This window comes from Drosophila gunungcola (assembly GCF_025200985.1).
Source record: "Drosophila gunungcola strain Sukarami chromosome 2R unlocalized genomic scaffold, Dgunungcola_SK_2 000027F, whole genome shotgun sequence".
In the NCBI taxonomy this organism is placed as follows: domain Eukaryota; kingdom Metazoa; phylum Arthropoda; class Insecta; order Diptera; family Drosophilidae; genus Drosophila; species Drosophila gunungcola.
The window spans coordinates 33,850-60,637 of NW_026453175.1; the positions used below are offsets into that span (position 1 = coordinate 33,850).

The following is a 26,788-nucleotide window of genomic DNA, read 5'->3' on the forward strand; positions in this document are numbered from 1 at the left end:
TAATGTGGTCTAAATTGTGAAAAGCAAGTGGGTATAAATAAGCTTACCTAAATTTTATATTACTAGATCTTTTTTTAGTTTCTATGGAAACCACTTTGATTTTGACTTTTACTTTTACAGCTTTTACAGCTTTTTTTTATCTATATATTAATGATTATAATTAAATAAACTAAACACAGCACTTAAAGGTAGATCAGCTTTTATCAGCATTAAATAATATTGCAGTATTGCTACTTAATAAATTTTCCTTTTAGCGATTTCAATTAGCCTCGATTCCATAACCATATAAAACTCGCGTGATATTTGTTAAGACATCAATTTCCTTTTCCTATATAAGTATCAATAAACGCCTTCATTTCTATAAATATTTAAGAAACCTAGCGTCTGAAATGATTCACGCTGGTGGAAAAATGCGTGGGCACCGATCTGTTTCCTTAGCATTTCTTTCGGCCGGACTAAGAAAAAGTGAAATCTTAAAGTGGAAACTGCGGAATAAGCCAGAACAATAACAGGTAACGATACGTATTTAACAATATATATTTGCTCTTGGACTTTCTGCGACATTGTAAAAAGCAAACGGAATTTTTACAGACAATTATGGTGTATATATTATATGTTATTATATAGAATGCATGCACAGGTTCGTTGGGGTCGGGTGAAGCTGTGAGACAACAAAAGTGCTACGTGAAAGTGGGAAGAAGACACAGAAATATTTGTGGTACTTTTGTTGTTGCTTCAGGTTATATTTATAAAATTTCACCTCAAGAACGGCTGATCATCAACCGCCCGAGAGTCGAGCGAAGCAAAACATTCATTTTCATTTCTGGCACGCTCGCGAGTGGACGTGCGGACCGATACGCCGATAATAGCTATAGCCCAGTTCGATACCCATCCATATATATATATATATAGTGTATGTGGGGAGGTGCAAAGATCTGTCCATAGATCTTTCACCTGTCGCGCAGTGCGTGAGGGTGCGATATATGCCAAAAGCACCAGTAACCGCGTCGCGAGTGTTGATTTAATCCGGGGAAAATACATATCGAACCTCAGTTTGAGAGTGAAGCCAGTGAAAGTCCTTTGCCGCCAAGGCATGCGAATATATTTGCAAAAGTTTCGCGAACCAGCAGCAAACAGGAGAAACCAACGCAAGTGAGTCGGGCGGGGAAACATCCTCATTTTAAACCCGTTTTTGGAAACGCATTCAAATGGAGATGAGCTCGGCGCATTCAATGGCTGCTGATTATGTAAAAAAACGAACGAAAAGGCGTGAGAATCAGGCGAGAAAAGGAGCTCGTGAAAATGTCACCTGGCTGACAATTCAGTTTTCCCAGCAGCCCGCACACCCCCACACTTTCCACTTTCCACATTTGTGAAAAGTTGTCAAAATTATTTTCATCTTCTTCGGCTTCGCGTTCAAAATTTATTAACACATTTTGACATAATCATGTATACAAATATATGTAGATTAGGATCTGTTATATATATGGTGTGCATAGCTCATCAAAAAGCATGGCAATAATTTGCCCACACACCGATAAACACCAACACACATACAAAGACGCACATTGCTCATACGCCGTGTTGCTGCCTTATTTTTAGTTCGATTCAATCAGCGACATTTTCAGAGATTTTCTATTTCCATTTTTGCTGTTTGCTGTTTGTGTTTGTCTTTTGCCCGCTGATCGCTTATCATTGATTGCTTTGTTTGCTTTTGTTTCGGTTTCGGTTTTTCTTGTCTTTTCCTTCTCTTTCGGCTTCCTTTTGGAATGTTTGCGGTTCGTTTCTTATATTTATTTTCATTTTCACACCTCTCACACAAAACATGTAATTTCTCGTTTCGAAATTCACAAAAACATGCGGAAGATTAAATGAGAGCGGTTGGGTTTAAATTTATGAGCCGCCTGAAAGTAGGCAACAGTTTTTCAGTTTTCCTTTTAGCCTTATTGCAAGCACTCGGCCTTTTTCCTCTCGCTTCCCTTCTATCCCACCAACCCCTCCCAATCCTCTCGCTCTTTTCGAGAGTGCTTTAGCTTGGCGGAAGTTCAAGGTCGCTGGCTGCATTTAAGAAGTGCCATTGCAGTTGGCTTGCAATAGATACTCACTCGAACAAGTTTTGCAATTGGTGCGCCAATTTATAGACTAACTTTTATTAAGCTGAAAGCTTAAAACATAATTTTTCAATAGTTCCATGTTTTAACCGTTTTAAGTAATTGGCTCAATATATTGATACAAAAAAAAAACATTGCCAAATATTCATTCATTCAATAAAGAGTTTTTACACTTTCATATGTGCTGAATTACTGCAACTTTTTAAAATGCTAAAAGGGAAAATGGTGATATAGGAACAATATATGCACTTTTAAACTAAAACACTGCCTTAGCATAAAAAAAACCATTTTAATTTAAACACCTTTTATTTAATTTATAAACTTTGAAGTTTAAAGCTGACAAATTCGGGGATCTTATTCAATTTTAAAACGGTCAAAATATTTAATTTTTGTTAATAACGTAATAAAAATAATGTTGGCATGTGGATTATCCTGAGAGGTATCCATATTTAAATATAGCTTTCTCAATGCATTTATTTTTCTAAAAAATGTTTAAAAAAAAACATACTTTACACTAAACAAGAAAGAAAGCAAACTTCGGCAAGCCGAAATTCATATACCCTTGCAGCTATTTCAAAAAATTATTATTTACTTGTGCGTATGTTTAAAAACATTGAAGCTATGATGATTTGCAGCTTAATTATTCGATAGTTCCTATGGCAGCTATACGATTGTTCCTATGGAAATTCTGAAATATATAACCATTACTATATCTCGAAGGACTAAAAAAAAAATTAAAAAACACCAAAGTTATAATTTTTTTGTATTTATTTTTATGATTGTTCCTATGGGAGCTATATGCTATAGTCGTCCGATTTTGATGAAATTTAAACCGTAAATCTGTAATATTTAACCATTACTATATCTCAAAAAACTAAAAAAAAAATTAAAAAACACCAAAGTAATAATTCTTTTTTATTTATTTTCCGATTGTTCCTATGGGAGCTATATGCTATAGTCGTCCGATCCGGCTCGATCCGACTTATATACTACCTGCAATAGAAATATAACTTTTGGGAAAGTTTCATGCAGAATTTTTAATAATAATACAATGCAGCTTTGTCCCCATACAAAACATTAATGGATATGTCTTGTAAAAAGTGATGTGTGTTAAATTTATTTCCTGTGTTCGATATACTGATGATTCAGCGGAGGAAGTTCGGAAGTAGTAATGTCATTATAGATTCGGAAATTGGTTTTTCCTTGTTTTATTGTTTCTGTTAATTGGAAGCAACTTTCCACCACCTTTGCGAGTTAATTAAAATGATCTACTTTCGATGCCACATGCCCGCCCCCACCTGTTCATTCATTAACCTGGTCAAGTGTGTGCAACCAAGGGGCTTATCTGTCGCACTGCACAATAAGCGAACCGTAAGCGCATTCCGAACTTCACTACCTTTCACTGTGAACCGCCCATCGGTCTTCATCATTGTTTTGCTTACCGCAGCCTTTGAGGCCGTGTAATTAAGTTGGCATCATGCGGCTTATGCGCAGCGTGTTAATGGCCAGGTAAATGGCTGCTGGTCGCTTTCCTCCGCTCATTTCGGCGAAATAGATCTGACCATTGAAAGGCGGCTGATTCAATGGATGTCGCCAGGGCGTCTCTCCCGGTTCGATTTGTTTCCTGTTGAACTGCGGCCAAAAATGCCATCGATTAATCATCAATTTTGGCAAAGTCAATTGCTTTACCTTCAAAATGCTTTTTGTTTATTTTCAGCCAGCAGAGTTAACAGCCAAAGGAACAGGCCCCGTTCAAGGGCGCCTCGGATACCGTAGTGGAAAAGAAAACTAGCAGGACTAACTGTAAGTAATGACCGCTGAAATTGGAACGTCACAACACTTTGTAGTATAAAGATTTCCCCCTGGGAGAGCGGGATCTTGCAGCCATATTTCCTAAAAGTTTCGATTGCATCTGCTCCTCTGTCTGCTCCGTTTATTTATAGCCCACGAGTACTGTGCAGTTCTTTTTTTGGCCTAGGAGTGCCGACTGCAGCCTCTGAATTCCGGGCTAGAGAGTTTCTATTTTCAGTGCAGTCCCAAAAGGGAGATACATATACAGAGCCAGAGAAATGAAGTTCTGACCTTGAGAAGCGTGCACAGAAAAAAAAGCTCCGGAAATTGGATAGTTTTCGCAAATGTTTCAAGTTTAAAAAAAAATGTGAAGGAGTTTTAAACTTTTGAGTGACTATTAATGTTCATTTGGAACTGAATTTAGTCAAGTTTTCGTCTCATAATAGTTATTGTTTTCAAGTTAACGTATAAATCTTATTAGGACCTGGGCTGCATTACAGAATAGAATAGAATAAATAATAATAACGAATTAATAATAATTAATTTTCAAAATAAAATTCGGGCAGGCTTAAATAAAGTGAAAAAAAGAATAAAAAGCATGTATATTTACTTTTTAATGTACCCAAAATTTCAAAATTCAAACAAAAAAGAGTGAACTGCTGGACTTAACTTTGATGAAAGTGAAAACTTTTCAATTAGCACGGCGTAATGTTTGGCGGGTTTGCCGGAGGGGCGATGGTCGGCGAATTCGAGCGATGCTCGCTCCAATTTTCAATGAAATTTATTTTTAGGGCCCGTTACAGCGAGATACACAAAATCTCACAAATAGCCCAGCAATGGGATATATGTAGATGGAAAATGCCGGCGTGCGTCCGCATGAGCAAACCAGCTCAGTTGATGACGTCAAGCGTGTGCGTACAAGTATGTGTATGTACCGAATTCGGTTGCGATAAGCCATTAAGGAGCCGATGTCCAGGTCCTAGGCGAGAAGTGAGAACTCCATTTCGGAGCCACGTGCAGTACGAAGTAGTCATTTGTATCTTTGTATCTCATTAATGGACTGCAGCCATAGGTACAGATACATACGCACGATGCCAAGAATATATTTTTGCGTTTATCTTATGATCGCGCAATTTGTTTTGTTTCGCTCTCGCTCTGCTGGCGATATACATAAGTATCCGCAGATACACAGCGAAAATGGGAGAGAGTGCCGTGGATTGTATATATTTAAAATATTGTAGACTGCTTGTGTGCTTGGCAATTTTCACTTGCCCTCAGTCGCTTTTTACATTTCCAATCGAATTCTACTAGGCGCGTTGCACAGCAAAAATTATACAAAAATTATAGAAAAAAATTCAAACGAAACCGTACCGATTTAGATTTATAGAAAGTAAAGTAAGGCGAACGGAAATCGATTGTACACATTTAATGAAAGTGCCCAGAACGAGTTGGAAACGATTGAGTTTTAAGGATACTTGCATTGCCAAAAACCAATTGCATTTTATGATTGCCTTCGAGTGCCGCTTTAACAGCAACAGCAAGGATTGCCAAATAGTTTCCCATTTCTATTGGTGAGTTGGGTTGCTATGTATTTTTATGCTTTTTTTTTTTTGGATTTCTGTTCAACTGCGGTTGACCCAAATTTCATCGAATTCATTTCCATTTATTTGTGTTGATTTCAATTTTCAGTGCTTTGCGTTGATGATTTTCTGTCACCAGCTGTCAACAGCGCGAAAGTTTGACCCATTTTGGTTCTTTTACTTTTGGCACACATTTCTCTGACGGTCAAGTGTGTGTGTTTCCGTTTCCTGTTGGCCGTTTACTGCTTCCTGTCGCATAATTCGACTTGGTCTTAACCCCCTCAAGGTTAATGATTTTCTCGGCAATTCATTGTGTAAACAAAACATTGAACAACTGTCGCCATCAATCTGCCGTTTGAATTAAAACAAAGAGCAGTGAGCAAATTTAAAGGAAAATCAGACAACACAACGTTCTGGCTCAAGAGCATTTAAGATTTTCACGGATAATTGGTTTGGTATTCTGCGAAATAACTAACACTGCTGGCGAATGCATTCAAAGCTGCATAGGAGTATTCCGGAAATTTATTTTAGCAGCCATAGCCATATGACCTCCCTGCGCTTTCCCGTTTAAGCCAAATGTGAAAGGGGATTCCCGGGGTTTCTGGTGGTGGCTTCCATTATGCTGGCGTGCATCTTTTGGCTATTCATTTTAATCCTTTCAGCAGCGATTCACAAATGCAATGGCTAAATTAGATTCGCCACACACACTGCACTCCGCTCGAAACCAAAAAGGGACCTCCACTTTCTGAAAGACCACCCATTTGCCTTTTTTCAGCACGCACAATTAGAGCGAGCGACAAAATTTCTATTCAATTTGATTTTAAGCGCATTTTTCAGTTAATTGCACTTCGTTCGCATATGTCGGTAAGCTCATACATATATCCACTTTTTCCGATGGCATCATTGTGAACTTTTGGCCGCATTAAATTGATGCTTTAAATATCCGAAACCAAACCAAACCAAACACGACAATAATGGCAACCAGGCGCACGACAATTAGTGGTGGCTAGCATGGACATGGAGCACCGATTCCATGACTACATCCTCCCACATTCCGCCTTTATTTACGAGCAGGAAGTGCGCATTGGTCCGAGTTTGTGAGCGACACACGCGGCGTATACGCGATGCATATTGCCAGCAACTGCGAAATCGTATTTATATTTATACTTCATATACGGCGCTGGCTGCTTTTCTTCCCTCTTAATACGAAATGTGTGTCATTTTTATTATTAAAATCTCTACTGCGGCCAGCAATGTTCCCTTTTCCATAAGGAAAGCGAATGTGAGGAAGATATTGCAGAGTCTTAAAATATGTGGAAAGTAGCTTATGAAATTGTGCAATACAAACTGATATATATTTTTGATTCATAGCCACAGTAAAATTTACTCAAAGAACATGCAGATTATTTGAGTTATTTGCTTTTAAGCAATGATATATATATATACCCCAATATGATACTTTAAGTACGACATTTGTTCAAACCTTTTTTTGTTGAAAAGTTAATACTCTCTTTATTTTCCTGCCAAATTAAATGGATACATGAAAGATAATCGAAGTGAAACGTTTAATGAAAATACATTTTGGCATCTGCAGAATATGCATATCACCCGTTTAAACGAATCATGTTTCGGTTTGTCTTAATATGAATCACGAATCTTTTGAAATATAAACTCCCATTATTAAATCGTATTTTTCATTGCTTAGTGAAAAGGTGAACTGATGTTTAAATAATGCTTGAATTTAAGTGCAGCGAAACAGGAGACACACATAACATTCTGAATTCTCATGCCAAAACGTCGCTTTCCTTGGATTTCATTTGCTGATGAGCGAAAATAGAGGGGGAGCGAACATCTGATACTGTTGAGTATCTCGGGTTCGTCTAAATAAACTTGTCAGAGCCGCTTTTAATGAAGCAGCCATAAGCAGATTTGTGGCTTAGTGTATTTACCCGGGCCAAATGAAGTCGACTCGCGACTTACGACAACGAAATGGTCAATTTATTGTATGACTTTTGGGGTCTGTGCTGTGTGCTCATTCAAATGCAAGAATTTCGTAGGAATCGGATTGCTCGGGCTTTTTTTGCGGCGAAGCTTACCGCCTAACAGACGGCCTGTCGTCTTATGATGAGCTTAGGTGGGTCGGGGAAGGGGAGTTTGGCGGTCCTGAATTTATAATGATATGAATATCAAATTGACAGCGCCTCGGCGGTTAAATCGAATCAGGCCTAATGACTGTTTTGCATTTGATTCCTCTCCCTTTTCATGTCAGTGAGCCATGGAGCAATTTGAGCAGCTGCTGACGTGCTGCGTCTGCCTGGACAGGTACCGCATCCCCAAGCTGCTGCCATGTCAGCACTCCTTCTGCATGGAGCCCTGCATGGAGGGACTGGTGGACTATGTGCGACGGCAGGTAAGGCGATCATCATTAATCATCCCACTGTGCGAATGCATGTAGCCATGAGGAGCATTGTGTGCGTGCGGCAATTTGGTTAACGCCGCCTACGTCACACATCCCAGATGTACAGTGCGAAAAATGTCGATTTTTATTTAAATTACAAACGAATTAAGAATTGCAAGCAAACGAACCTAGGCTAAAAATTTTTTTGACGAAATTCCTATTTTCTGTATAGTCCTATATACACAATATAGGATATATACAATTTTTTTCATATCATTATCTTTAATTCATTTATAAGCATTTTTAAGATGAAGTTAAACTAAGCATTGTCAAAGCTTGCCGATATTTTTAATGTTTTATTTTAACCTGATTTAAATTTGATTTCTATTTAATTCAGATTTATTTTAAAATATATATTAATTTGAAACAAAAAGAATTTTTCACAAAATATTATTGTGAAAATATTTAATTAAATTCAAATTGGTTTCAGCAACATTTAAAATATTTTATTTAAAAAAGTACTACAAGATTTCTGCTTCGATTTCATATTGTACTATATGTAATTTAATGAGTTTTGATTCAATTTTCACCTCAGTGTAACTGCTTAACTAAAAATCGCGCAAGGGAAGTGAAACGAAATGAAATGGGAGGAAAAACAAAAAGGCGCCCAACAAGACGCCCCCGAAAATGTTGTATTTATCTTGTTGCTTGCGGCGCATTTGCGTAGATATCTTGCCGAAAAATTATATAGAAAGGCATGGATATATGTAGGCTCGAATGAACCCACAAGTACACGAAAGTGTGTATCTGTGTGGTGCGCTACTTATAGAGCGCCTCTGTCTGCATGTATTTATAAATTTTGTTTTGGCCTTTAGCCAGCGCCACGCAAATAATTGGGAAGCATTTTCATTGTGTTGGCCAAACTCAAGAAAAGAGAAACCAAAAAAAAATATTTATGTGGGGAGAGAAAACGCAAGTTGCAATACCTGACATGCTAAAAGAAAAGCCACAAACTGAAATTGATCTTTATGGCAAAAAATTGGATGACAGGAGATGAAAAGCGCACTCAAGATGCCTTCACATGCAACTAACAAAATGTGAAAGGTTTTTAAAGTTGCGAACAGATGAAAAAAGTTGAAAAGGTCAAAAGGGGTTTAAGTAAATATAATTCTAAAGCTTAAAGCTAAGAACTAGGGATTTCATCTTTAACTCAACGCTTTAGGCAAATAAATGCCCAAACTAATAAAAACACTTTTGCTAATCATTTAGGTAAAATGCCCGGAATGTCGCGCCGAACACCGGATACCCTACAATGGCGTGCAGGCCTTTCCCACGAACGTCACCCTGCAACGGTTCCTGGAGCTGCACATCGAAATCACCGGAGAACTGCCCGATCCCACATCAGGTAGGATTAAACTATGCAATTTTAATGTTTCAAGTTTCATAAAAAAAAGGATTTCCCTTTGGGAAAAAATACCAATTACACGCCGGCAAATTCCCAGGGACAAATAGTTCAAATTAAATATAGCCCAGTGCACAAAGATAAAAGACAAACAACCATGATATTAATAAAAATTATTGCCATGTAATCATTGATGTAACTTTAATTAAATTCCACTGAAAACATCAAACGAAAAGTGTTAGGAATGCTGACGGATAGCAAAGGCTCAAAAAGTAGCATTTGCCATTATGTTTGGCTTTCCAATTAAAAAGTCAGGCACTCTTGCCATCTGATAGCAATTAAAACTAAGCAAAGCCAAATTGATTTCGTTTGAGCAATTTGCATTTGGCCCAAACCAAAATTTGGATCAACCACCTCTCAAGCATGACTACGCAATGCTATTCGACAAAACTTGATGGTCGTGGGTAAATATGCAAATGGCTTGCAACTTTTGGGCTGCAATCAGTATCAAGAGTCAGTTAATAAGGCAGACAAAGCTCTTTGCTTTAACTATCGCACCGAAAGAAAATGAGATGATGTAATAACTTTTAAGGAATTTTAGATATTGATTTTATTGTGAATACACAAATGTTTGGTTAGGCAAGTAGGCTTTACCGAGTATAAAATGTTGTAACAACTTATTTAAGTATATGCTTCCAGTTAGAAAAATTCTTTTTTGTGCATCCCCAAATATTTTTTTGCTTCACAAATTTCCTGAGCTATGCAAATGTGTGAAACAAAGGAATCCTTTTCGTGTTATGGATATGGCAAGGACAACGAGCAGTCGTACAACTTTTATGTGGAATTTGCAAATTCACTTTTCCATATGATTACACGAGAAAATACAGAAGCCAACTATTGGCATAAAGCATTGCCTCCATCCTCCTGCTGGTTTTTAGATTTTTGTCAAGCGGGAAAGCTGGGCGAGCTGAAAAAGCCACTGAGGAGGGTTCATCAGGCATTGCCAATGCCAGCAATTGATGCAGAAAAGTTTACTTTTTCATGCTGTGACTGCTGTAGCACAACCGACAGCTTCATCGCCATGTTTGCATTGTAGCCCCATTGCTGAGACTCGTTATTTGCATTTCCCCAGCGAAGGCATCCTATCGCCAACAAGCCAAAGGATCCTTTGCCAAGGGATGTGACACACATAAAACGAAAGGCACAGGGGCAAAAATCGTATGAATATCATGACTTCCATCTCACTATAAAGATCTTAACAGTTTTGGCATTAGCATTTGTCTTTGGTCTGGCTATTAAGTCAAATTATTATGCTTGAACACATATTTAGTATTCTGGGAATAAAACTACCAATTGTATTAATGATCCCTTTAGTTAAAAGAGATACCGTTGCGATTAAAAGTAACTTTAACTTTCTAGTTTTTTATTATGAGAAAAACACAAAAAAATATCTAATAAGTATTGTGGGACAATTTGAACCACCATGAAAACAACATTACATTTTTTAACTGATTTGCACTGCTCTTTTTACGATTTTAAAACAAGGTACATAAAGTCAAGAACTTAAGTTTTCTGTTTGCATGAAATTACTTTTCCCAGTGCAGAGATATGCACACGACTCTAGCTGCATAACTGGCGCTTAGGTGCAGTTGATTTCGTGCTCTTGAAATCGCATTAGTGAATGCAACAGACATCCGTCTCGACATCCCCATCCCATTGAGCTCCCCCACTAGAATCCTTGGCATGTGGCAAGACATTGTTGCCAAGAGTGCAAATTGATGAGCTGCTGCTGCTGCCGGCATGCTCGGCATTTTATTGTCCAACTCAAGCAGGCAGGAAGTCGTTTGTGAGGCCCATTTGGGAGTGTGCTTTTTGGCTGCCAGCAGTGATTTTTAATTGCTTCCCCTCTGTCCCTTGCAGGTCAAATTATGGAGCGTTGTGGCGTCTGCTCGGAAAAGGCCTACCTGTCCCACTGTGCGCACTGCGAGAAGAAGATCTGCGAGGACTGCAAGAGCGCCCACATGGACATCCTGCGGCGCGAGATCACGCGATTCAACTCACAGGTGGGGAATTATGCAAATTCGGTGTGGGTATAGCCAAAACACTTATTTAGTTCAAATAATATAGCCCAAGAAAAGGTTTAAGTTCTTAATTTTATTAAAAGCAGGCCTAAAACAATAAAAAAATTTATCTTAAAATAACAATCAAAATTTTATTTTGCGACAAAATAATCATTTTAAAACAAATCAATAGAGAATTAAAATAGAAAAAAATGTCAAACAATGTATTTAAGTGGTTAAATTCCAAAATCAAACTTTAGTTTACATTCACAACATTTATACCATTGTATATCATTCGTTTTTTGATTAAAAAATATACATTTGGCTTCTCCAAAGATGTAAAACGACAATATTGATTGTATGGCACTGCCATGCCTGCTCTTTGTGAATAACAGCTTAATAAGTACAAGTTTTTATGCCTTACTTATTTGCCAATAAAATACCAAAACAGTTTTCGTTGCCAAAAAGGGTCGTATAAACGTAATAAAAGTTACAAAGTGGCAATGCCATGACTCTGAATTAGTTAATTTATACCATTAAGGACTCCTTAGAATTACACATATCTGCTAAACCCCTTCTGATCCTTAAACCTCCTTCTTCCGTAGATCCGTCGCAGTTTGCACCGCCTGCAGGACTCGCTCGCGATCATCGAGAAGAACACGATGAGTCTGCAGACGAACGCCATCAGTGTGACGGAGGAGATCGATGAGATATACCAGCGCATCACGAAGGCCATTAAGGATCGCTCCGACCAGCTGAAGGGCGAGATAGATCGCTACTTGGCCGTGGAGCTGCGCAACCTCACCACCCTGAAGGCGAACCTCGATCTGGAGATCACGAACATCACCAGCAACTGCGACACGGTGGACAAGTACATGAACGAGACCGTGGAGTGGGACGACTGCGAGCTGATGGACACCAAGGAGATCTTCCTGAAGACGGTGGAGTTCCTGCGGCACTTTGAGTACGAGAACAACGACTACAGTCGGCGCGTGCGCTTTCTGGTCTCCATCGATCCCAATCAGCTGGTGATGAACCTGGCCACCTTCGGTGACCTGAACATAGCGCCCCATTCGACGCCGAGTGGCGGCTCCGTGAGCAGTTCCCACCTGGCGCCGCCCAGTGCCCTGCAGCCGGGTTTGATGCGCTCGAAGAGCGACCACCGCCTGGCCACCCAGTTCCGCCAGCAGGAGGAGCGCAGTGGCTACAACGACGAGCCCGTGCTGGGCGGTCGCAAGTTCGGCGAACGCCCGCAGCGCAGCGCCACCCAGGCGAACAATGATCGCTACGGGCGCAGCGGGGACTACGATTACGAGAACGACTACGAGAACGAGGGTTCTTCGGGCAGGGCGGGCAAGTCCTCCCGCTTCCGGTCGCGTTTCGTGAGATCGCACCAGAACGACGACTCCGACAGCGAGCAGCAGCAACAGCAGCGCCAGCAGGAGCTCAAGGAGCGCAAGGATCGCGTACTGGACAGCGAGGATGTGTCCCGCGGCCAGCTGAGTGGCATCATCCGGTTGAGCGACTGCTCCCGAGTTGTCCAGCGGCTGGCAGACATTGGCAAGGAGAAGAAGGAGAAGAAATCCGATGCCGCAGCAGCAGCTCAGGCGGCCGTCCAAGCCGCCATCCAGGCCCAAAAGGCGGCCATGCAGCGCCAGCAGCAGAAGAATCAGCAGACCGCCGCCGACGAGGAGGAGCTGGCTCGCCAGAAGCGCAAGAACGCAGCATCTTCTTCGGCGGCCGGAGGAGCGGCCACGTCGACGTCCACCAGCGGAGGTGGCGATGCCGCCAGCGATCAGCGAGTAACGGCCCTGAAGAATCGGGGCGGCGAAGAAAGCGACGGCAGCTCCAACCAGGCGGCGTCTCCAGTGCGTAATAGTGCGGCATCTGCGACGCGGGCTGAGGTAAGTGTGAATGAGGCAAATACAGAAGAAGAAGGCGTGGCCAGTGACTGCAGTGACAGCGAAGAGGAAGAGGAAGAGGAGGGGGAAGAATCTGTAGCGGCGGAAATCGAAGAGGCTCCCAGGGAATCTCTTAACCTTCCAGAGGAATCTCTGCAAGCAACCTCTTCCGAAGAAACCGAGGAGGAAGAATCCGATTCGGAGTACGAAGAAGAAACAGCCACCGAAAGTGAAGAGGAAGGGGAGGGGGGAGAGGAAGATGAAGAGGAAAGGGTAGCTGAAAATGAGACTCAGAATCTTCCAGTGATCAATGTACTACCACCCGAAAATGATTTAGTCCAAAAAGTGGAAAATTCTCCGGAAGATCACATAAGCAGTCAACAACCTCCAGAAGAATCAGATAAATCTACTGAACAAAGCCCAGGGGAAGAGGAAGAAGAGGAGTACACGGAAGAAGAGATTGAGGTCACAGATGACGACGAAGAAGAAGGAGATGAAGAGGAGGAGGAGGAAGAAGTTTGAGAAATTTATTTATAGATAACAAAAGGATAGTCAAAGAGAAGATCAAAGAAGTAGCACCGAAATGTCAGTTAAATACTGTTGAAAATATATGGGAAAACACAACTCGAAACAATAATATACCTGATATATTGACGTAATGTTCTAAATAGGAACAAAAACTAATTTCGTCTAGGGTTACAAATCGAAAACTAAAAATAAAATGTTACTTAACGTAGTTATTTTAAGTAGGATGATATTTCACCAAGTAATATCAAGTTGCAAATTACTGTGTAGAATTTTAGATCGCTGTCACTGGAGCCTGGCTCAGTATTTTACCCTTGTGTTTTGCAAACTCCCGCCGAAAGAAATTAAAACGATAATTGCGTATACGCCACTGTGTGCTTCGTTCTTTATTTGTGCTCCATCGTTCACACTTCCCCTCCGCTCCGTAAGTGTTCTCCTTGTTATTTTGTCGATCCAGTCGAGAGAGCAACTTAACATAACTGTTTATCGTTACTTTTACTGTTAATCTTACCTAACCAAAACCATTTCCCCCGAACTTGTCTCATTTCGTTTCGTTTTGATTTATTTTGATTTACCTACCTTATTTTCTGTTCTTGTTATTTCATGTGTACGTTAAGTTCTGTCTTTATTTATTTACCCTGATTGTTTTTATTATTTCCATTTGGTTTACTTACGTTTATTGTCTTGTGAGCGCCTTTCACCTAATGCTGCTTTGGGTCAGAACCTTTGGCCCCCGACTAAATAATGTGAATGCAATGCGCGGCAAAGTTTCGGCCCAAAGCTCGGACATCAGAATTGTACAATATTGTATACACATACATATATGGATATATATATTTTTTTATTTATGTAGTTTAACATCCTTTACCTTATCGTTAGTTAGAGACTGCACAAATTTAAAGCCAATAAAGCAACCAGAAATTACAAAATTCCTTTGATGTAACAAGTATTTTCTTTCGATTCTTTCTGTTTCTCCCTTTCTCTCTCTATCTATGTATACCTATCTATATCTCTATCTCTATCTTTACCTTTAATCTACATATACATTTCTGGGAATCTCTCTTGCAAGTGGACAAACGATGTGGTAGTGATGTTAATTTGCTTAAATGTTACTAAATTTCTTTGGCAAATGCTGTCGAGCTGAATAAACCACAGACCCTGATCAATAAAGCGACATTCCTCCCGTTTTCTCTCTAAACTCTGTCTCTTTCCCATCATTTCGAATACTTTTTATACCATTCTTTATTTTGTCGTTGCCGTTTTGTTGGTTTACAATTTCTGATGTCCGCTGTAAATATTTCTGTTGTGTATGTATTTCTTTACCCCCTTCCAGTTTCCCAACCCCCGCCCACCTCCTTCTTTCGCCTGTCATGCATTCACCAAACACATTGTTGCCACGCCCCCCCGTCAGCCGCCCCCGAAAAATGGCAGACGGAGCCAGGTTCAATGGCGAATATTTCACCATCATGCGACTGTCAGCGATGCGGCTGCTTCCGTCAGTTTAACAATGTTTCCAGCTGCCAGTGTGTGCGTGTGTATCCGTGTGAAAGAATACACCATACTATACTATACTATACCATAACATACTATACTATATATAGGGTGTGTTCGTGGAGCATTTGCCATAGTGACATATGCACAGTTGCTGCATATTTGTCTTGCTTCTGGCATTTGTCGAATCGGAATAGGAAAAGGTTGTCTGATCAATTAGGGCCACATCAAAGAGAGTGGACGAAATATCGCATCTAATGAAAAGGGTCTGATGCCAGGCAATTCTTATTTCTTATTTCCTCGAATTTTATGATTAATTTAGTTGGTACTGGAAGCTACTGATGGCCAAGGACTCATAAAGTCATAGAAACGAGAAAGGACATTTTTATTTAGCCAAAAAACTAATGGGTAACTAACTAACAAAAAAAAAAACCGTTTTTCTTCAGGGGACCTTTTGCAAACATTACAATTATTCATTCATTTTTAAGGTAAAACATAAAAGTTTACTAAAACTAAAAACGAACTTGCGATTGTCATCTACTTTTTATTTCTAATATAAAGATAATTGTGTATGACTTGTATTTGACATACAAATTAAAAAAATTATTGTATTTCATGGAAATGCATCATTGGAAATAGGGCAAATAGAAACAAGAAGGAAAGTTGAATGATATAAAGTTTACAAAATGTAGTTGCACAAAAAATAAGGAAATTTGAATATCTAACGTAACCGCTTAACATCCACTACTGTTTTAATTAATATACCACTGCAAACAGAAACATTTTCCTGAAGTGTAAGCTTTTTTAAACCTACTTACATGAACATTTAAAGGAAATAACAGGCGTTGAATTTCTTGAGCCCATCCGACTACGAACCCCCAGCCCATCTGCAATCCACATCTCAACATCGCCATCGCCATTGCCATCGCCATCTCAATTTCTCTATCTCTGAATCTCTATATTTTGCATCTGCACCGCATTCGTTTTTCGTTCCGTCGCTTGCCAACACCGAAACTGAACTAACTCAGACCGCCAGCGCCACAGACTCTGATGCAACTCCCACTCCTACAATCCAACAGTCGAAGCCGCCCGTTTCCGCGCAAGTGGCGGCGGTGAAGAAGACCCAGCGATCCGGTAGCAGCGACAGCAGTGCCTCCACCGAGAGCTCGGCGAGCTCAGCGGCAGCGGCGGCGGCTGTGGCAGCCACATCCGCAGCCCCGGCGGCACCTGCCTCCACTGCCTCCAGTGGCAGCAGCAACTCCGCCGCCAGCCAGCCGGCCAAGGCGCCCAGCTCAGCCAGGTACTCCACTGCCAGGGACACTACGGCTGTGCCGGAGAAGAAGCCCTTCGTCAGCCGCTTCCTGCCGCAGCACAGTACCGCCAATGCGTCCAACGGGTCGGCGGACAAGAAGAAGGCGGAGTCCAGTTCCAGCAGCGAGGAGGAGACCAGCTCGGAGTCCGAGTCCGAGTCGGAGCCGGAGACCAAGGCGAAGACCAGTGCCACCAGCAGTAGCACCACCAGCAAATCCACGCCCAGCAGCGCCGCCAGCTCCACCACGGCGGCCAGTGGCTCCACCACCGGCGGATCCTACCGCGATCGACTGGAGGCCCGCCGAGCCTCCCGCGACGACAGCTCCTCGACGGCCGCCGGTCGGAGCAGCTATGCCACGCCCTCGAGCAGCGGCTATGGGAGTGGCAGCGGCACCAGCAGCGGACGCACGCGAGCCGTGCCCGCTCCCCATCACGCGAGCGAGAGCGAAGACCGCTATGGCAGCGGCACTGGCAGCAGGTATTTCCATCCACCCCTACCCAAAAAAAAAAAAATAAAAATAAAAAAACGGTCTAGCGTTTTCGTGATTTTGAAGTTTCTATAACCAAACTAATTTGCATGGCTAATGAGGCGAGCGGAACAGATATTACGACAGAACACACACATAAGGTAGTCTGCACAGAGAACTTAATTCCACAGACTTCTAAAAGGTATCTGAAAAGCCATTGTTTCGCTTTCTAAAAGAATGTCCATAATTTCTTTAATTAAAGATTAGTTTAGTTGAGTTAAGTTTTTGAAACTAGCTAAGTGATTTAATTAAATAGTTTTGCTGAAAAGTTGGTGGGGCAATTTGTTATTTAGTTAGCAAATTACATACTCTCAGTTACGTTTAGATAGTCACTTTCCCAACATAAATTTAAAAACTTAAAGTAGACACACTATCAACTAAGTTTTTTTTTAAATAATCTAGAAGTTTATGATATCAAAATTGCTTAAAGTTTAATTAATTTAATTTTTACATATTGATTTGGGTAAAAAGACCTTGAACTTTAATTAATACACTAAATACATTTTGAAATCTTGTTGGAAAGTGACACGCACACATTCGCCTAGTCAGATTAACAGGATAAAATCTTTTATGCCATTCAATTGGACGGCAGAAATAATGTTTCTAAGATTTCTGAGGAATTTCGTGTTGTTTTGTTCTCTGTGCAACCGCTTAGTAGCTACCGCTTTTTAATGAAACGATAACGATACATATCTGATGAGCATGGCATATAAATTGTGTGTGTCAAATATTGCAGTTCGGTGATTTGTTTTTCTCGTTTTATGCCACACTAATTGAATTACCTGTAAAAACACGGCCTGCAATTAATTTACAATTTTAATTAGGTACACATTTGCACACACGACTGCAGAGTGGCTTTAATCGATATGCCTAATGGATAATTGCGTTTGGTTTGGTTTGGTTTCACAACGAGTTCGATACGTTTTAATGTCTGCTTTCTAAGACTCTCTTTTGTATCCCATTGTATCTCACTGCTGCAGCTTTGTACAAGTGCTCCGTGCTGGCATTAACCTGGCATTGGCCACCTTGTTGCTCATACGCCTCGTGTGGCGTCTAATTGTCAAGTTCATAACCTTTACATAGCAAACAACAAAACACAACTGAACACAACACAACACAACACACAATCCCCGATAGGTAAACACACACAGTACACACCGTTCTATCACTCTTTTTTCTTTTTTTTCTTTGTGTTCTCTATATAATGATCTTTGCAGTGCTCTGCCCTTTAGCATACCGTACATAAGCAGACCCAGCCGTGCTCGCTACCGAAAGCGACTCACCGATGTCTAGCCCGATATATTGTACTATATACTGTATTATATATACACACCTATGCGAAACTCAGGCCAAAACGACTCCGAATTCAATGCAATTCGTAGTTCAATTGTTTGTTAACCCGTAACGATGAATGAGTTCTCAAATCCCCCGCCTAACCCACTAAGCCAACTCATGTTAAACGAGCGCTTAACCCTATTGATTAAATATTTGGATGCTCGCTGGAAATAAAATTGAGCAAGTTCACCGTTGAGTACTCGGAGTCACCTTCAATGGGCAAATAGAGTCGTGATGATGGGCCCTTTCAAAGAGCCACTCAAAGGGCCGCTGGAAATGAACTTTACTTCTCGCTTTCCGTCTGTTTTTCTGTTTTTTCCGCCTTTATGTCTCTCTGTCAATACCCTTTTCAAAGGGATCAATGCGGCCCGTTGCGAGTCCTTTGTGCCTGGGCGACAAAACTTCTTTAATTTTACTTTTGCACGACAACAAATACCGAACCCTTTTTCCCCTGCAACAAATCTAGCGTAATGTAATTACCACAGTCCCTCCGCCAATTTTGCACCACTCCCACTTAATCACCCTCCCTCGAACTCGAATACTCCTTCCAGGAACAATGCGATAAATTGCTATTTGCCATCAGTCCGAGTGCCAGCATATATTTTTCAGAAGTCTATCAGTCAGTCTGTTTATCATGGCCGTAGTTATTCTGGGTGTTTGTTTAGTGAAAACTGAAGCTGGATTTATGCTTTTCACGAGAAAGCTAAAGTTTCCAGCTGCATATATTTCAGTTTTAACCGGGTAACTTGGACTTGCGTAAATTGATAGATTTAAAGGGGATATTTTCACCAAATATATTAAACTTCGAGAATCCAATTTCATACATGTTTAAACCAACCTCAAAGTAATTTTTGTCTTAATGGATTACGGTGAAATTAATAACAATCTTCCACCATATTAGTTGCCGGTTTTGGTAACGTCATTTTCCATTTGCTTTTATTCCGGTCTTAATATAATATATCAACGTTTTAAAACTAAAATTTTAAGTTTATTGTGTTGTTACAAAACCTTTTTGTGAATTTTACGATTGCCTTTGAAAAACAATGAGCAATTAAATAAAAAAAATAATAACCATATCAGAGGTAAACACGTTTACTCTAGATTTAATAATTAGCACCGTTCGTGTTCATAATTTGTAAAACGATACTTCTAAAAAACTCTTTCAAGCTGCTAAATATGGCACAGCAGGTATCGGGTGGTCGTTGCTTTTGACTATATTATATCCACTTGTTTAAGCTCCTTTTTATCGTTGGCAATTAAGCAGTGTAAACAGATATGCAGTGGCAATTGCTGTCTTTTATTTTGCAAAAATCGAGCGGCAGCAAAAAGTGCTGCCTGCTTTTGTGGGCTGCTGATGATGCTGCCTGTTGCTTTGCTTTATTTGCCCCATTTGCACCATTTGCATTGCGTTTTTGCACTCGTACTCACCTAGATTTAAGCATTTAATTTATGTCCTTTTTTCGTGCTTCGGTATTCGTTGATCTTGTTGTAGTAGTTGTTGCTTTCCGTGTTTCCTAACCAGCCCAACCACCCACCAACCAACCCAAACACACACCCAGAAACACAGACACGGACGCCTTTTGGCGCCATAATTTCAAGTACTTAACCGAACTTTTCCCAACTACTTTGTTTAACTTTCGATAATGCGAAATGTGAATTTAATTAGAAACTTTCTGCTCGGGCTCGCTATGTTTAAATAGAATTAAATGGCTAATAAATGCGACCTACGCTCACAGGTACAGCCACGGACCTAAGCTAGTTAAAAGTTAGTTAATTAAGCGGTGGTTGTCCCAGGGATAAGTCTAAATTATAAAATGAGACACACAGCAACAGCTACGGCAAAGTCAAAAAAAAGAAATACGCACCATGAATACACCGTTTTAATCAATTACAAAAAATATAATATAAAAGCGTAGAAACCAAACCGAACCAAAAACAAAACCAAAAACCGAACCGAACCGAATCAACATTTTTGCAGCTACACAAGCCGCTTTCTAAACAAGAGCAAGAGCAGCGCCATTGTAACGCAACCCTCGCTATCCACGCCCACCGCCTCCTTCGATGAGGACGCCACCGGAACGGGAACCGGCGACGACTCGGACAGTCGGTACGGAACGGGCCGCTCCCGCTACCTGGCCATGAAGGAGCGCCGCACCCGGCTGGCGCGCAGCCGCTCCTCCCACCAGTTCGGCAACGAGGACGAGGACCTGGATGAGCCGGTGTCCCCCACCACGGTCTCGCCGTCCGCTTACCTGGCCTCAAGGTGCGCGTGAGACACCAGATCTTTCAGCTATATTCAAACCCTGCCCCTTCCCCTGCCCCTGTCCTTGACCCTTAGTTTGTACATACGGGGTATATCGGCTGTACATAGACATACTCGTACTATATTTATATATCCCGTCCCGATGGCATATTGTATTGTCGTGCGCTGGGCGCTTTCATTGTGCGTGTGCTGTCCCCACGGTTTATATTTTTTTCTAATTTTTTTGAATTTGATTTTATGGTTTCTTACTTTTGAGTTGAGTTTCTGTGCGTGCCACGTCCGAAGTTCGCCACGTTTCGTTCTCGTTTATGTTGCACTCTACACTAATTCAACTTTTGGATTACTTTTTGGTTTCTCTTAATTTTGTACTTTTTGGTTTTTATTAGTCACTCACTTGTGGTTAAGGAAGAATCAAAATTCTGCGCGTTTTCAAATTAACCGACATTAACTGGAAATCAACCAAGAAGTTTGCCCCTTCTCTAAATCCCTATGTACATAAGCAGCACTAGTTTTCATGCACTAGTCTCATTTAGATCAGCAAACTGAGAAAAAAGTTGTTTTGAAACCAGGAATACTAATCTGCAAACATCAGTATGAATTACTTTCAAAACGATGGAACCATTTTTTTTTTTAAATAATATAATAGATTTAAAATAATAGATTTGCTTTGCTTTTGAAATACATTATTTTTGTAATTTTCGTAAGAGCAAGTGTAATTTTTTTTTTTTAAAAAGACAATATTTTCTTTAAGAAATTTAGAACACAGACCAAATTGTTTAAGTTCCTAAAATTTTAGTTGTATGTTATAGGAAGAATGCCAAAAAAATGTTATTTGCGTACCTTTTGAACTTGGAAGTTAATTTTCTTAACTGCTTTAATTAAAATTATTAAACAGTAAAAAACACAAATTTTTTTCTTGTTTGACGACATTTCATTTATATGATAATCTGTATTATATATTCTTTTGTACTAAGAGGTAAACACAGCAGACAGTTTGATTAAACTTAATAAACACATTTAGTGGGAGTGAAGCATTTGTCTGGTTCCCGATTTCAAATACAGCTTTTCTTCTCAGTTGAGAGCGCCTCATCATGTTCGAAATCAGCCAGAGCACTCGAATCCATGCCATTTCACCATCCACCCATCCCCGCGGGCTCGTCCCCGAGACCATTTGCTAATTGAGATGCCGTTTCAGGTACAGCGGATACGGCAGCAGCGACCTCTCCCGCAGCCGCTCCTCGCACGCCCTGAAGTCGCGCGACAACTCGCCGATCACCGACCGCGGTGCGGGATCCTCGCGCTCCGGCGGCCTGGGCGGCAGCTCGGCCACCGACAGCAAGGACGGCGAGGCCTTGAGCTCCTGGGCACGGTACCTGAAGAACAAGTACGGTAACAAGAGCAGCAAGGACTCGGCCGGAAGTAGCAGTGGCGCACGCGACTCGCACGCCGCCAGCTCCACGTCATCGGCGGCGGCGGCGTCGTCGCATGCGCACGGCTACGGGAGCGGGACGAGCGGGGCGAGCGGACGCAGCACCGCCAGCGACGTGTCCCGCCGGCTGAGCCTCGGACTGCCCCTGCGGCAGGCCAACGAGCTGGCCTCCTCCGACGACGACGGGTCAAAAAACGGGCTAGGCTCCCCTACGTCCCCTACGGTAGCAGCAGCAGCGGCAGCAGCCGGTATAACCGGAGCGGCAGGTACTATCCCTAAGCAGGTGTACCTGCGCAAGCGCCAGCAGCTGTTCCAGCTGGGGGGCCGGGGGAGCGAGCCCGGATCCTTCACGTGGCCGCGCGGCCTGGCCGTCGGCCCCGACAATAGCATCGTGGTCGCCGACTCCAGCAACCACCGCGTCCAGGTCTTCGACTCCAACGGCATCTTCGTCAAGGAGTTCGGGGAGTACGGCAACGGCGAGGGCGAGTTCGACTGCCTCGCCGGCGTGGCCGTCAACCGCATCGGCCAGTACATCATAGCCGATAGGTAAGTGAATACTACGCTTTACATAATATTATATTCAATTTTTGTAAATATTGGTTAATTAACCAATAAAAATTATTTTTTAACAAATTTATTGATCTTTCTGGCTATATTAACAATAATACGTTTAAAAATGTACTCAGTTTATTTTATATTTAACTCAGTTTAATGTTATTATGTAACCACAAGGTTGTATTAATAACAGACTTATACATTTTTGTTCAAATCTATTACAAATAAATTTTTTCATCCCTTGTAACTAAAAGCAAAGTCAAGTGAAATAAGTCTAAAATACAGAAAACATATATAAAATTTGTTAAGAATTAATAATATAATCATAAAATTAAATTTATTAATTCCTTAGAAATAATCATAAAAAATTAATAAAATTAAATTCTTAAAAAATAATTAAATACCTTAGTACGACAATTTTCACGTTTATGATTTGCCTGCCATTTATTCAATATCTTCAAGAATAGTTTTTCGTTTACCTTTAACTAATTTGTTCGTTTTGCTTGTTCCGACATTATTACATTATTTAATTGAAAAATGGAAAAATGGAAAAATGCCATGCCCCGTACTTGTAGAAAAAAGGTTATAAAGAAAAGCTGGGCACCCGAAACTTAGTTAAAGTAAAGTCTAAATCACAGAAATTATGAAGAAAAAAGAAAAACCGAAACAAAAAATTACATTTATTAATACTGAACAAATACTTAAACAACTAAGAGAGTTGACTTTCACGTTTAAGACTTGCCTGCAATTTATTCAACATCAACTAGGACCGTTTTTAATTTTAATTGAACTAATTTGTTATTTAAATAATATAAGACTAAGTTAAGCACTATTCAAGTGAAAAGTTGACTAAAAATTGTTGTATATATTTATTTCAAGCTGTTGCTATTCCCCGCACTTGTAGAGCAAAATGTTTTAGGGAAACCTCCTCCCAAAAGCAGGGCATAGAAAGTAAAAAATTGATATTGGCTACTTTGGCGGTGATACTTTATCTCCGGCCGGGTGAGCATCTGCTGGCGGTCAGTCTGCGTTTTAATTAAGTCGAAACAAAGGCGCATGATTAATTCGCAGGCCCTAGCTCCGCCTCTAATTGGCAGGGCTAAGCGCATAATAGCCGCGTTAATGAGAAACATGTGCCGGGTCAGTCGGGCGGAGTGCGAGTCTTTGGCGCTCCTGCACATGTTATCTGCAACCTTTTTACGAGTGCTCCCCGCTCCGAGCTCGCTGTCATTGTTTGACGCAAAACCTCGTTAAGCACCCAGAGCCGGGGGTATCCTCATTGTGTGAGTCAACTTTGATTTTGCACGTTAAGCGGCTTAGGCCTAAGCCCGACACCCACCCACCCATCCACCCACTCTGAGCAGCATTCACATCCAGCATCCACCATCCAGCAACCAACAACCTGAAACCCACGACCGAAAACCGACTACCCACGCCCAACACCTTGGAATTCCGAGGAGTCGCGACTTGGCTAAGGGACCCGCGAATCTTCTTTCGGGGACCCGTAATGAGATCTCCCTTGGCTCCGGTTCACAATTAACGGGGAATCCGCCGACTTGATGGCCCTATAAATTGGCCCGTCCATTTACATTGAGAGAAAAAGACTCAATAGGTCCTTAAAATCTTTTTCTTACCGAATTTCCGGATTATAGCTGAAAACTTTTTTCAAACTTCTTTATATTCAAAACAAAAATCACCATAACAATTTTTAGCTTGCAAAACTACTACATTTTTGTTTCACTTAAGGAAAACGATTTTAAAATACTTTAATAGAACTTTAGACTCTATACAATGTAGTTTAGTCAGAAATTTGCAAAATAAATAAAAAAATTATAACTTTGCTGTTATCGGACGAAATCGGACGACTATATCATATAGCTCCCATAGAAATAATAAAAATATATTTAATTACTATCGAATAATTGAGCTGCAAATCATCATAGCTTGAATGTTTTGAAATGTAAATCAAATTTTTAATAATTTCAATAATATTAAATTTTTGCAATAGCTGCAAGGGTATATGAACTTCGGCTTGCCGAAGTGTGCTTCCTTTCTTATTTTTCATATAAAATACACATCATCTGAAGAAACTAGTTAAATTTTTAGAATTTTTTTTAAGTTTTATTACGACTTTTATTAATTTTTTTCTCCGTGCATTTTCTTTTTTCTCGATTGCAGATACAATCATCGCATACAAGTGCTCGATCCGCAAGGACGATTCCTGCGCGCCTTCGGTTCGCAGGGCACCGCAGATGGCAAATTCAATTATCCTTGGGGCGTAACAACCGATGCACTCGGCTTCATTTACGTGTGCGACAAGGAGAACCACAGAGTGCAGGTGAGTCGGGGCATGGATATTGCCATTTGAGGCTCCGTCCGCAGCCATTTTTCGGCTCGCCTCCATCTTCAATCTCGATTTGCATGCAAATATTTATATATTCAGTGGGCAGGTGGATAGTTGGGGCAGTGGCGGTGGCAGAGGCGGTTGGCTCGGGCTTGCCCAATTTGTCACACTCGAGCTGCACCACCCGCCTCCTCCTCTCATGCTAGAGCAGCAATTTTCATGGGCTTAACTGGAGTATATATATATATGTATATGCGAGTTTTTGTGTACTCTTCTGCACGGTCCATCCTGGCGAGTGCTCCTGCCCATTTCAATTTGCCAACTTATATCGAATATTCGCACTCGTCAGGTTTTCCAATCCGATGGCTCCTTCGTTGGCAAATTCGGTTCCTGCGGCCGTGGAGAGGGACAACTTGAGCATCCGCATTATATAGCCGTATCGAACACGAATCGTGTGATTGTTTCCGATTCGAATAACCACAGGATTCAGGTGAGCCAATACCCTCTTCATGCCTGTCTGGCCATGTGAACAATTTTAATTAAAATATGCTCGCCGTCGAGATTCGTTTGCAATTTATTTGACCTTCCTGCACCTTCCGCTGTCACCTTTTCGCATCCGCAGATTTTCGACGTAAACGGCAAGGTCCTGTCCACGGTGGGCGGCGAGGGTTCCGACGACGGCCAGTTCAAGTTTCCCCGGTAAGCAAATCGAATTGCCACTTTTAATTGCGAAAGTGCTAACGCGCACCGCATAATTTTTTCTGCAGCGGTGTGGCCGTGGACGATCAGGGCTACATATTCGTGGCCGATTCGGGCAACAATCGCATTCAGATCTTCAATCCGGACGGCAGCTTCCTGAAGACCTTCGGCTCCTGGGGCTCCGGCGACTCCGAGTTCAAGGGACTCGAGGGCGTGGCCATCATGTCGAACGGTAACATTTTGGTCTGCGATCGCGAGAATCACCGCGTCCAAGTTTTCTGATCGGAACGAGGGAACACCATGGAAGAACCATTGCATTATCTCATCTTGAGTTGTCTTTATTTTGTCTTTAACTATTATTTGTTATGCAGTGCCAGAGCAATTATTGCCACTATTTCTATGCCTAGAAATTGTGTCAATTAGCCATGAGGAAAAGCTGAAAAAAAATCGAAAAACTTTTTGTTAAACTAGAGCGAAAAAAGAAACATTTGAATAAAAAAAAGCGAAAACTCGTCAGAGTTTGAGTGAACAAAATGTTCGTTTCCTTTCGGCTTATATGTACATTTTGAGTGGGGGCCCAGCTGTTTATTGCTGCATTCAAGTATTCCCTAATTGAGATTTATCTGCGTGCAGCCCAACAATTTCCAAATCTGCCGCACGCCCCCTCAGTTTTCCTGCCCCAGGGCACTTTATTAAATTAAGATGTTCTGTGCCAGCAAATTGGAAACTTTTTTCGTAGCTTTTCGCATAAACTATTTGCCTCCAACTGCCTGCTGCGTATGGCGTGTGTAACAACAACTACAACAGCAACAGAAACTCTGTTGGTAGCAGCAACTGTGGCAGCTTCAGTTACAGGATTTATATGTTTCCGCATAAATTTGTTTGCTAGCAAATGTTGCGCATACGCCATGTATGTAGTACAAATACTCCAACGAAAATGTGCTGACGCTAAAAAAAAGGATAGAGAACGTCGAAAGTCAACTAAGAACGAGTCATTAATGCTCTCAATGGAACATTAAATTATCAGAGCTTATTCTAACTTACGGATCAAAATGAAAAAGCAATT

The 26,788-nt window shown here is 41.1% G+C and overlaps 1 protein-coding gene across 12 annotated transcripts; it reads left to right on the forward strand.

Moving 5' to 3' along the window:
- The first annotated feature begins 793 nt into the window (after positions 1–793).
- LOC128256668 (RING finger protein nhl-1) lies at positions 794–26,256 on the forward strand. 12 transcript variants are annotated; one of them, XM_052987180.1, is made up of 13 exons: positions 794–1,152; positions 3,829–3,914; positions 7,752–7,892; positions 9,150–9,285; positions 11,203–11,345; positions 11,948–13,708; positions 16,339–17,048; positions 20,411–20,695; positions 21,891–22,670; positions 24,858–25,017; positions 25,373–25,513; positions 25,646–25,722; positions 25,791–26,256. In XM_052987180.1, exons 3-13 carry the CDS (start codon positions 7,758–7,760, stop codon positions 26,002–26,004), a joined length of 4,542 nt encoding a protein of 1,513 aa, XP_052843140.1. In that variant the 5' UTR covers positions 794–1,152; positions 3,829–3,914; positions 7,752–7,757; the 3' UTR covers positions 26,005–26,256. The 12 variants fall into 12 exon arrangements, with proteins under 12 accessions (XP_052843140.1, XP_052843130.1, XP_052843128.1 ...); XM_052987168.1 differs by having other exon boundaries at positions 796–1,152; positions 11,948–13,246; positions 16,288–17,048; XM_052987173.1 differs by having other exon boundaries at positions 796–1,152; positions 11,948–13,246.
- The last annotated feature ends 532 nt before the right edge of the window (positions 26,257–26,788 follow it).

Excerpts from the sequence above, each read along its gene's own strand:
- LOC128256668 (XM_052987180.1), top strand. The coding sequence starts at position 7,758 with ATGGAGCAATTTGAGCAGCTGCTGACGTGCTGCGTCTGCCTGGACAGG. Across the intron at positions 7,893-9,149 it reads TGGACTATGTGCGACGGCAG|GTAAAATGCCCGGAATGTCG; the intron begins GTAAGGCGATCA and ends CTAATCATTTAG. Across the intron at positions 17,049-20,410 it reads GGCAGCGGCACTGGCAGCAG|CTACACAAGCCGCTTTCTAA; the intron begins GTATTTCCATCC and ends ACATTTTTGCAG.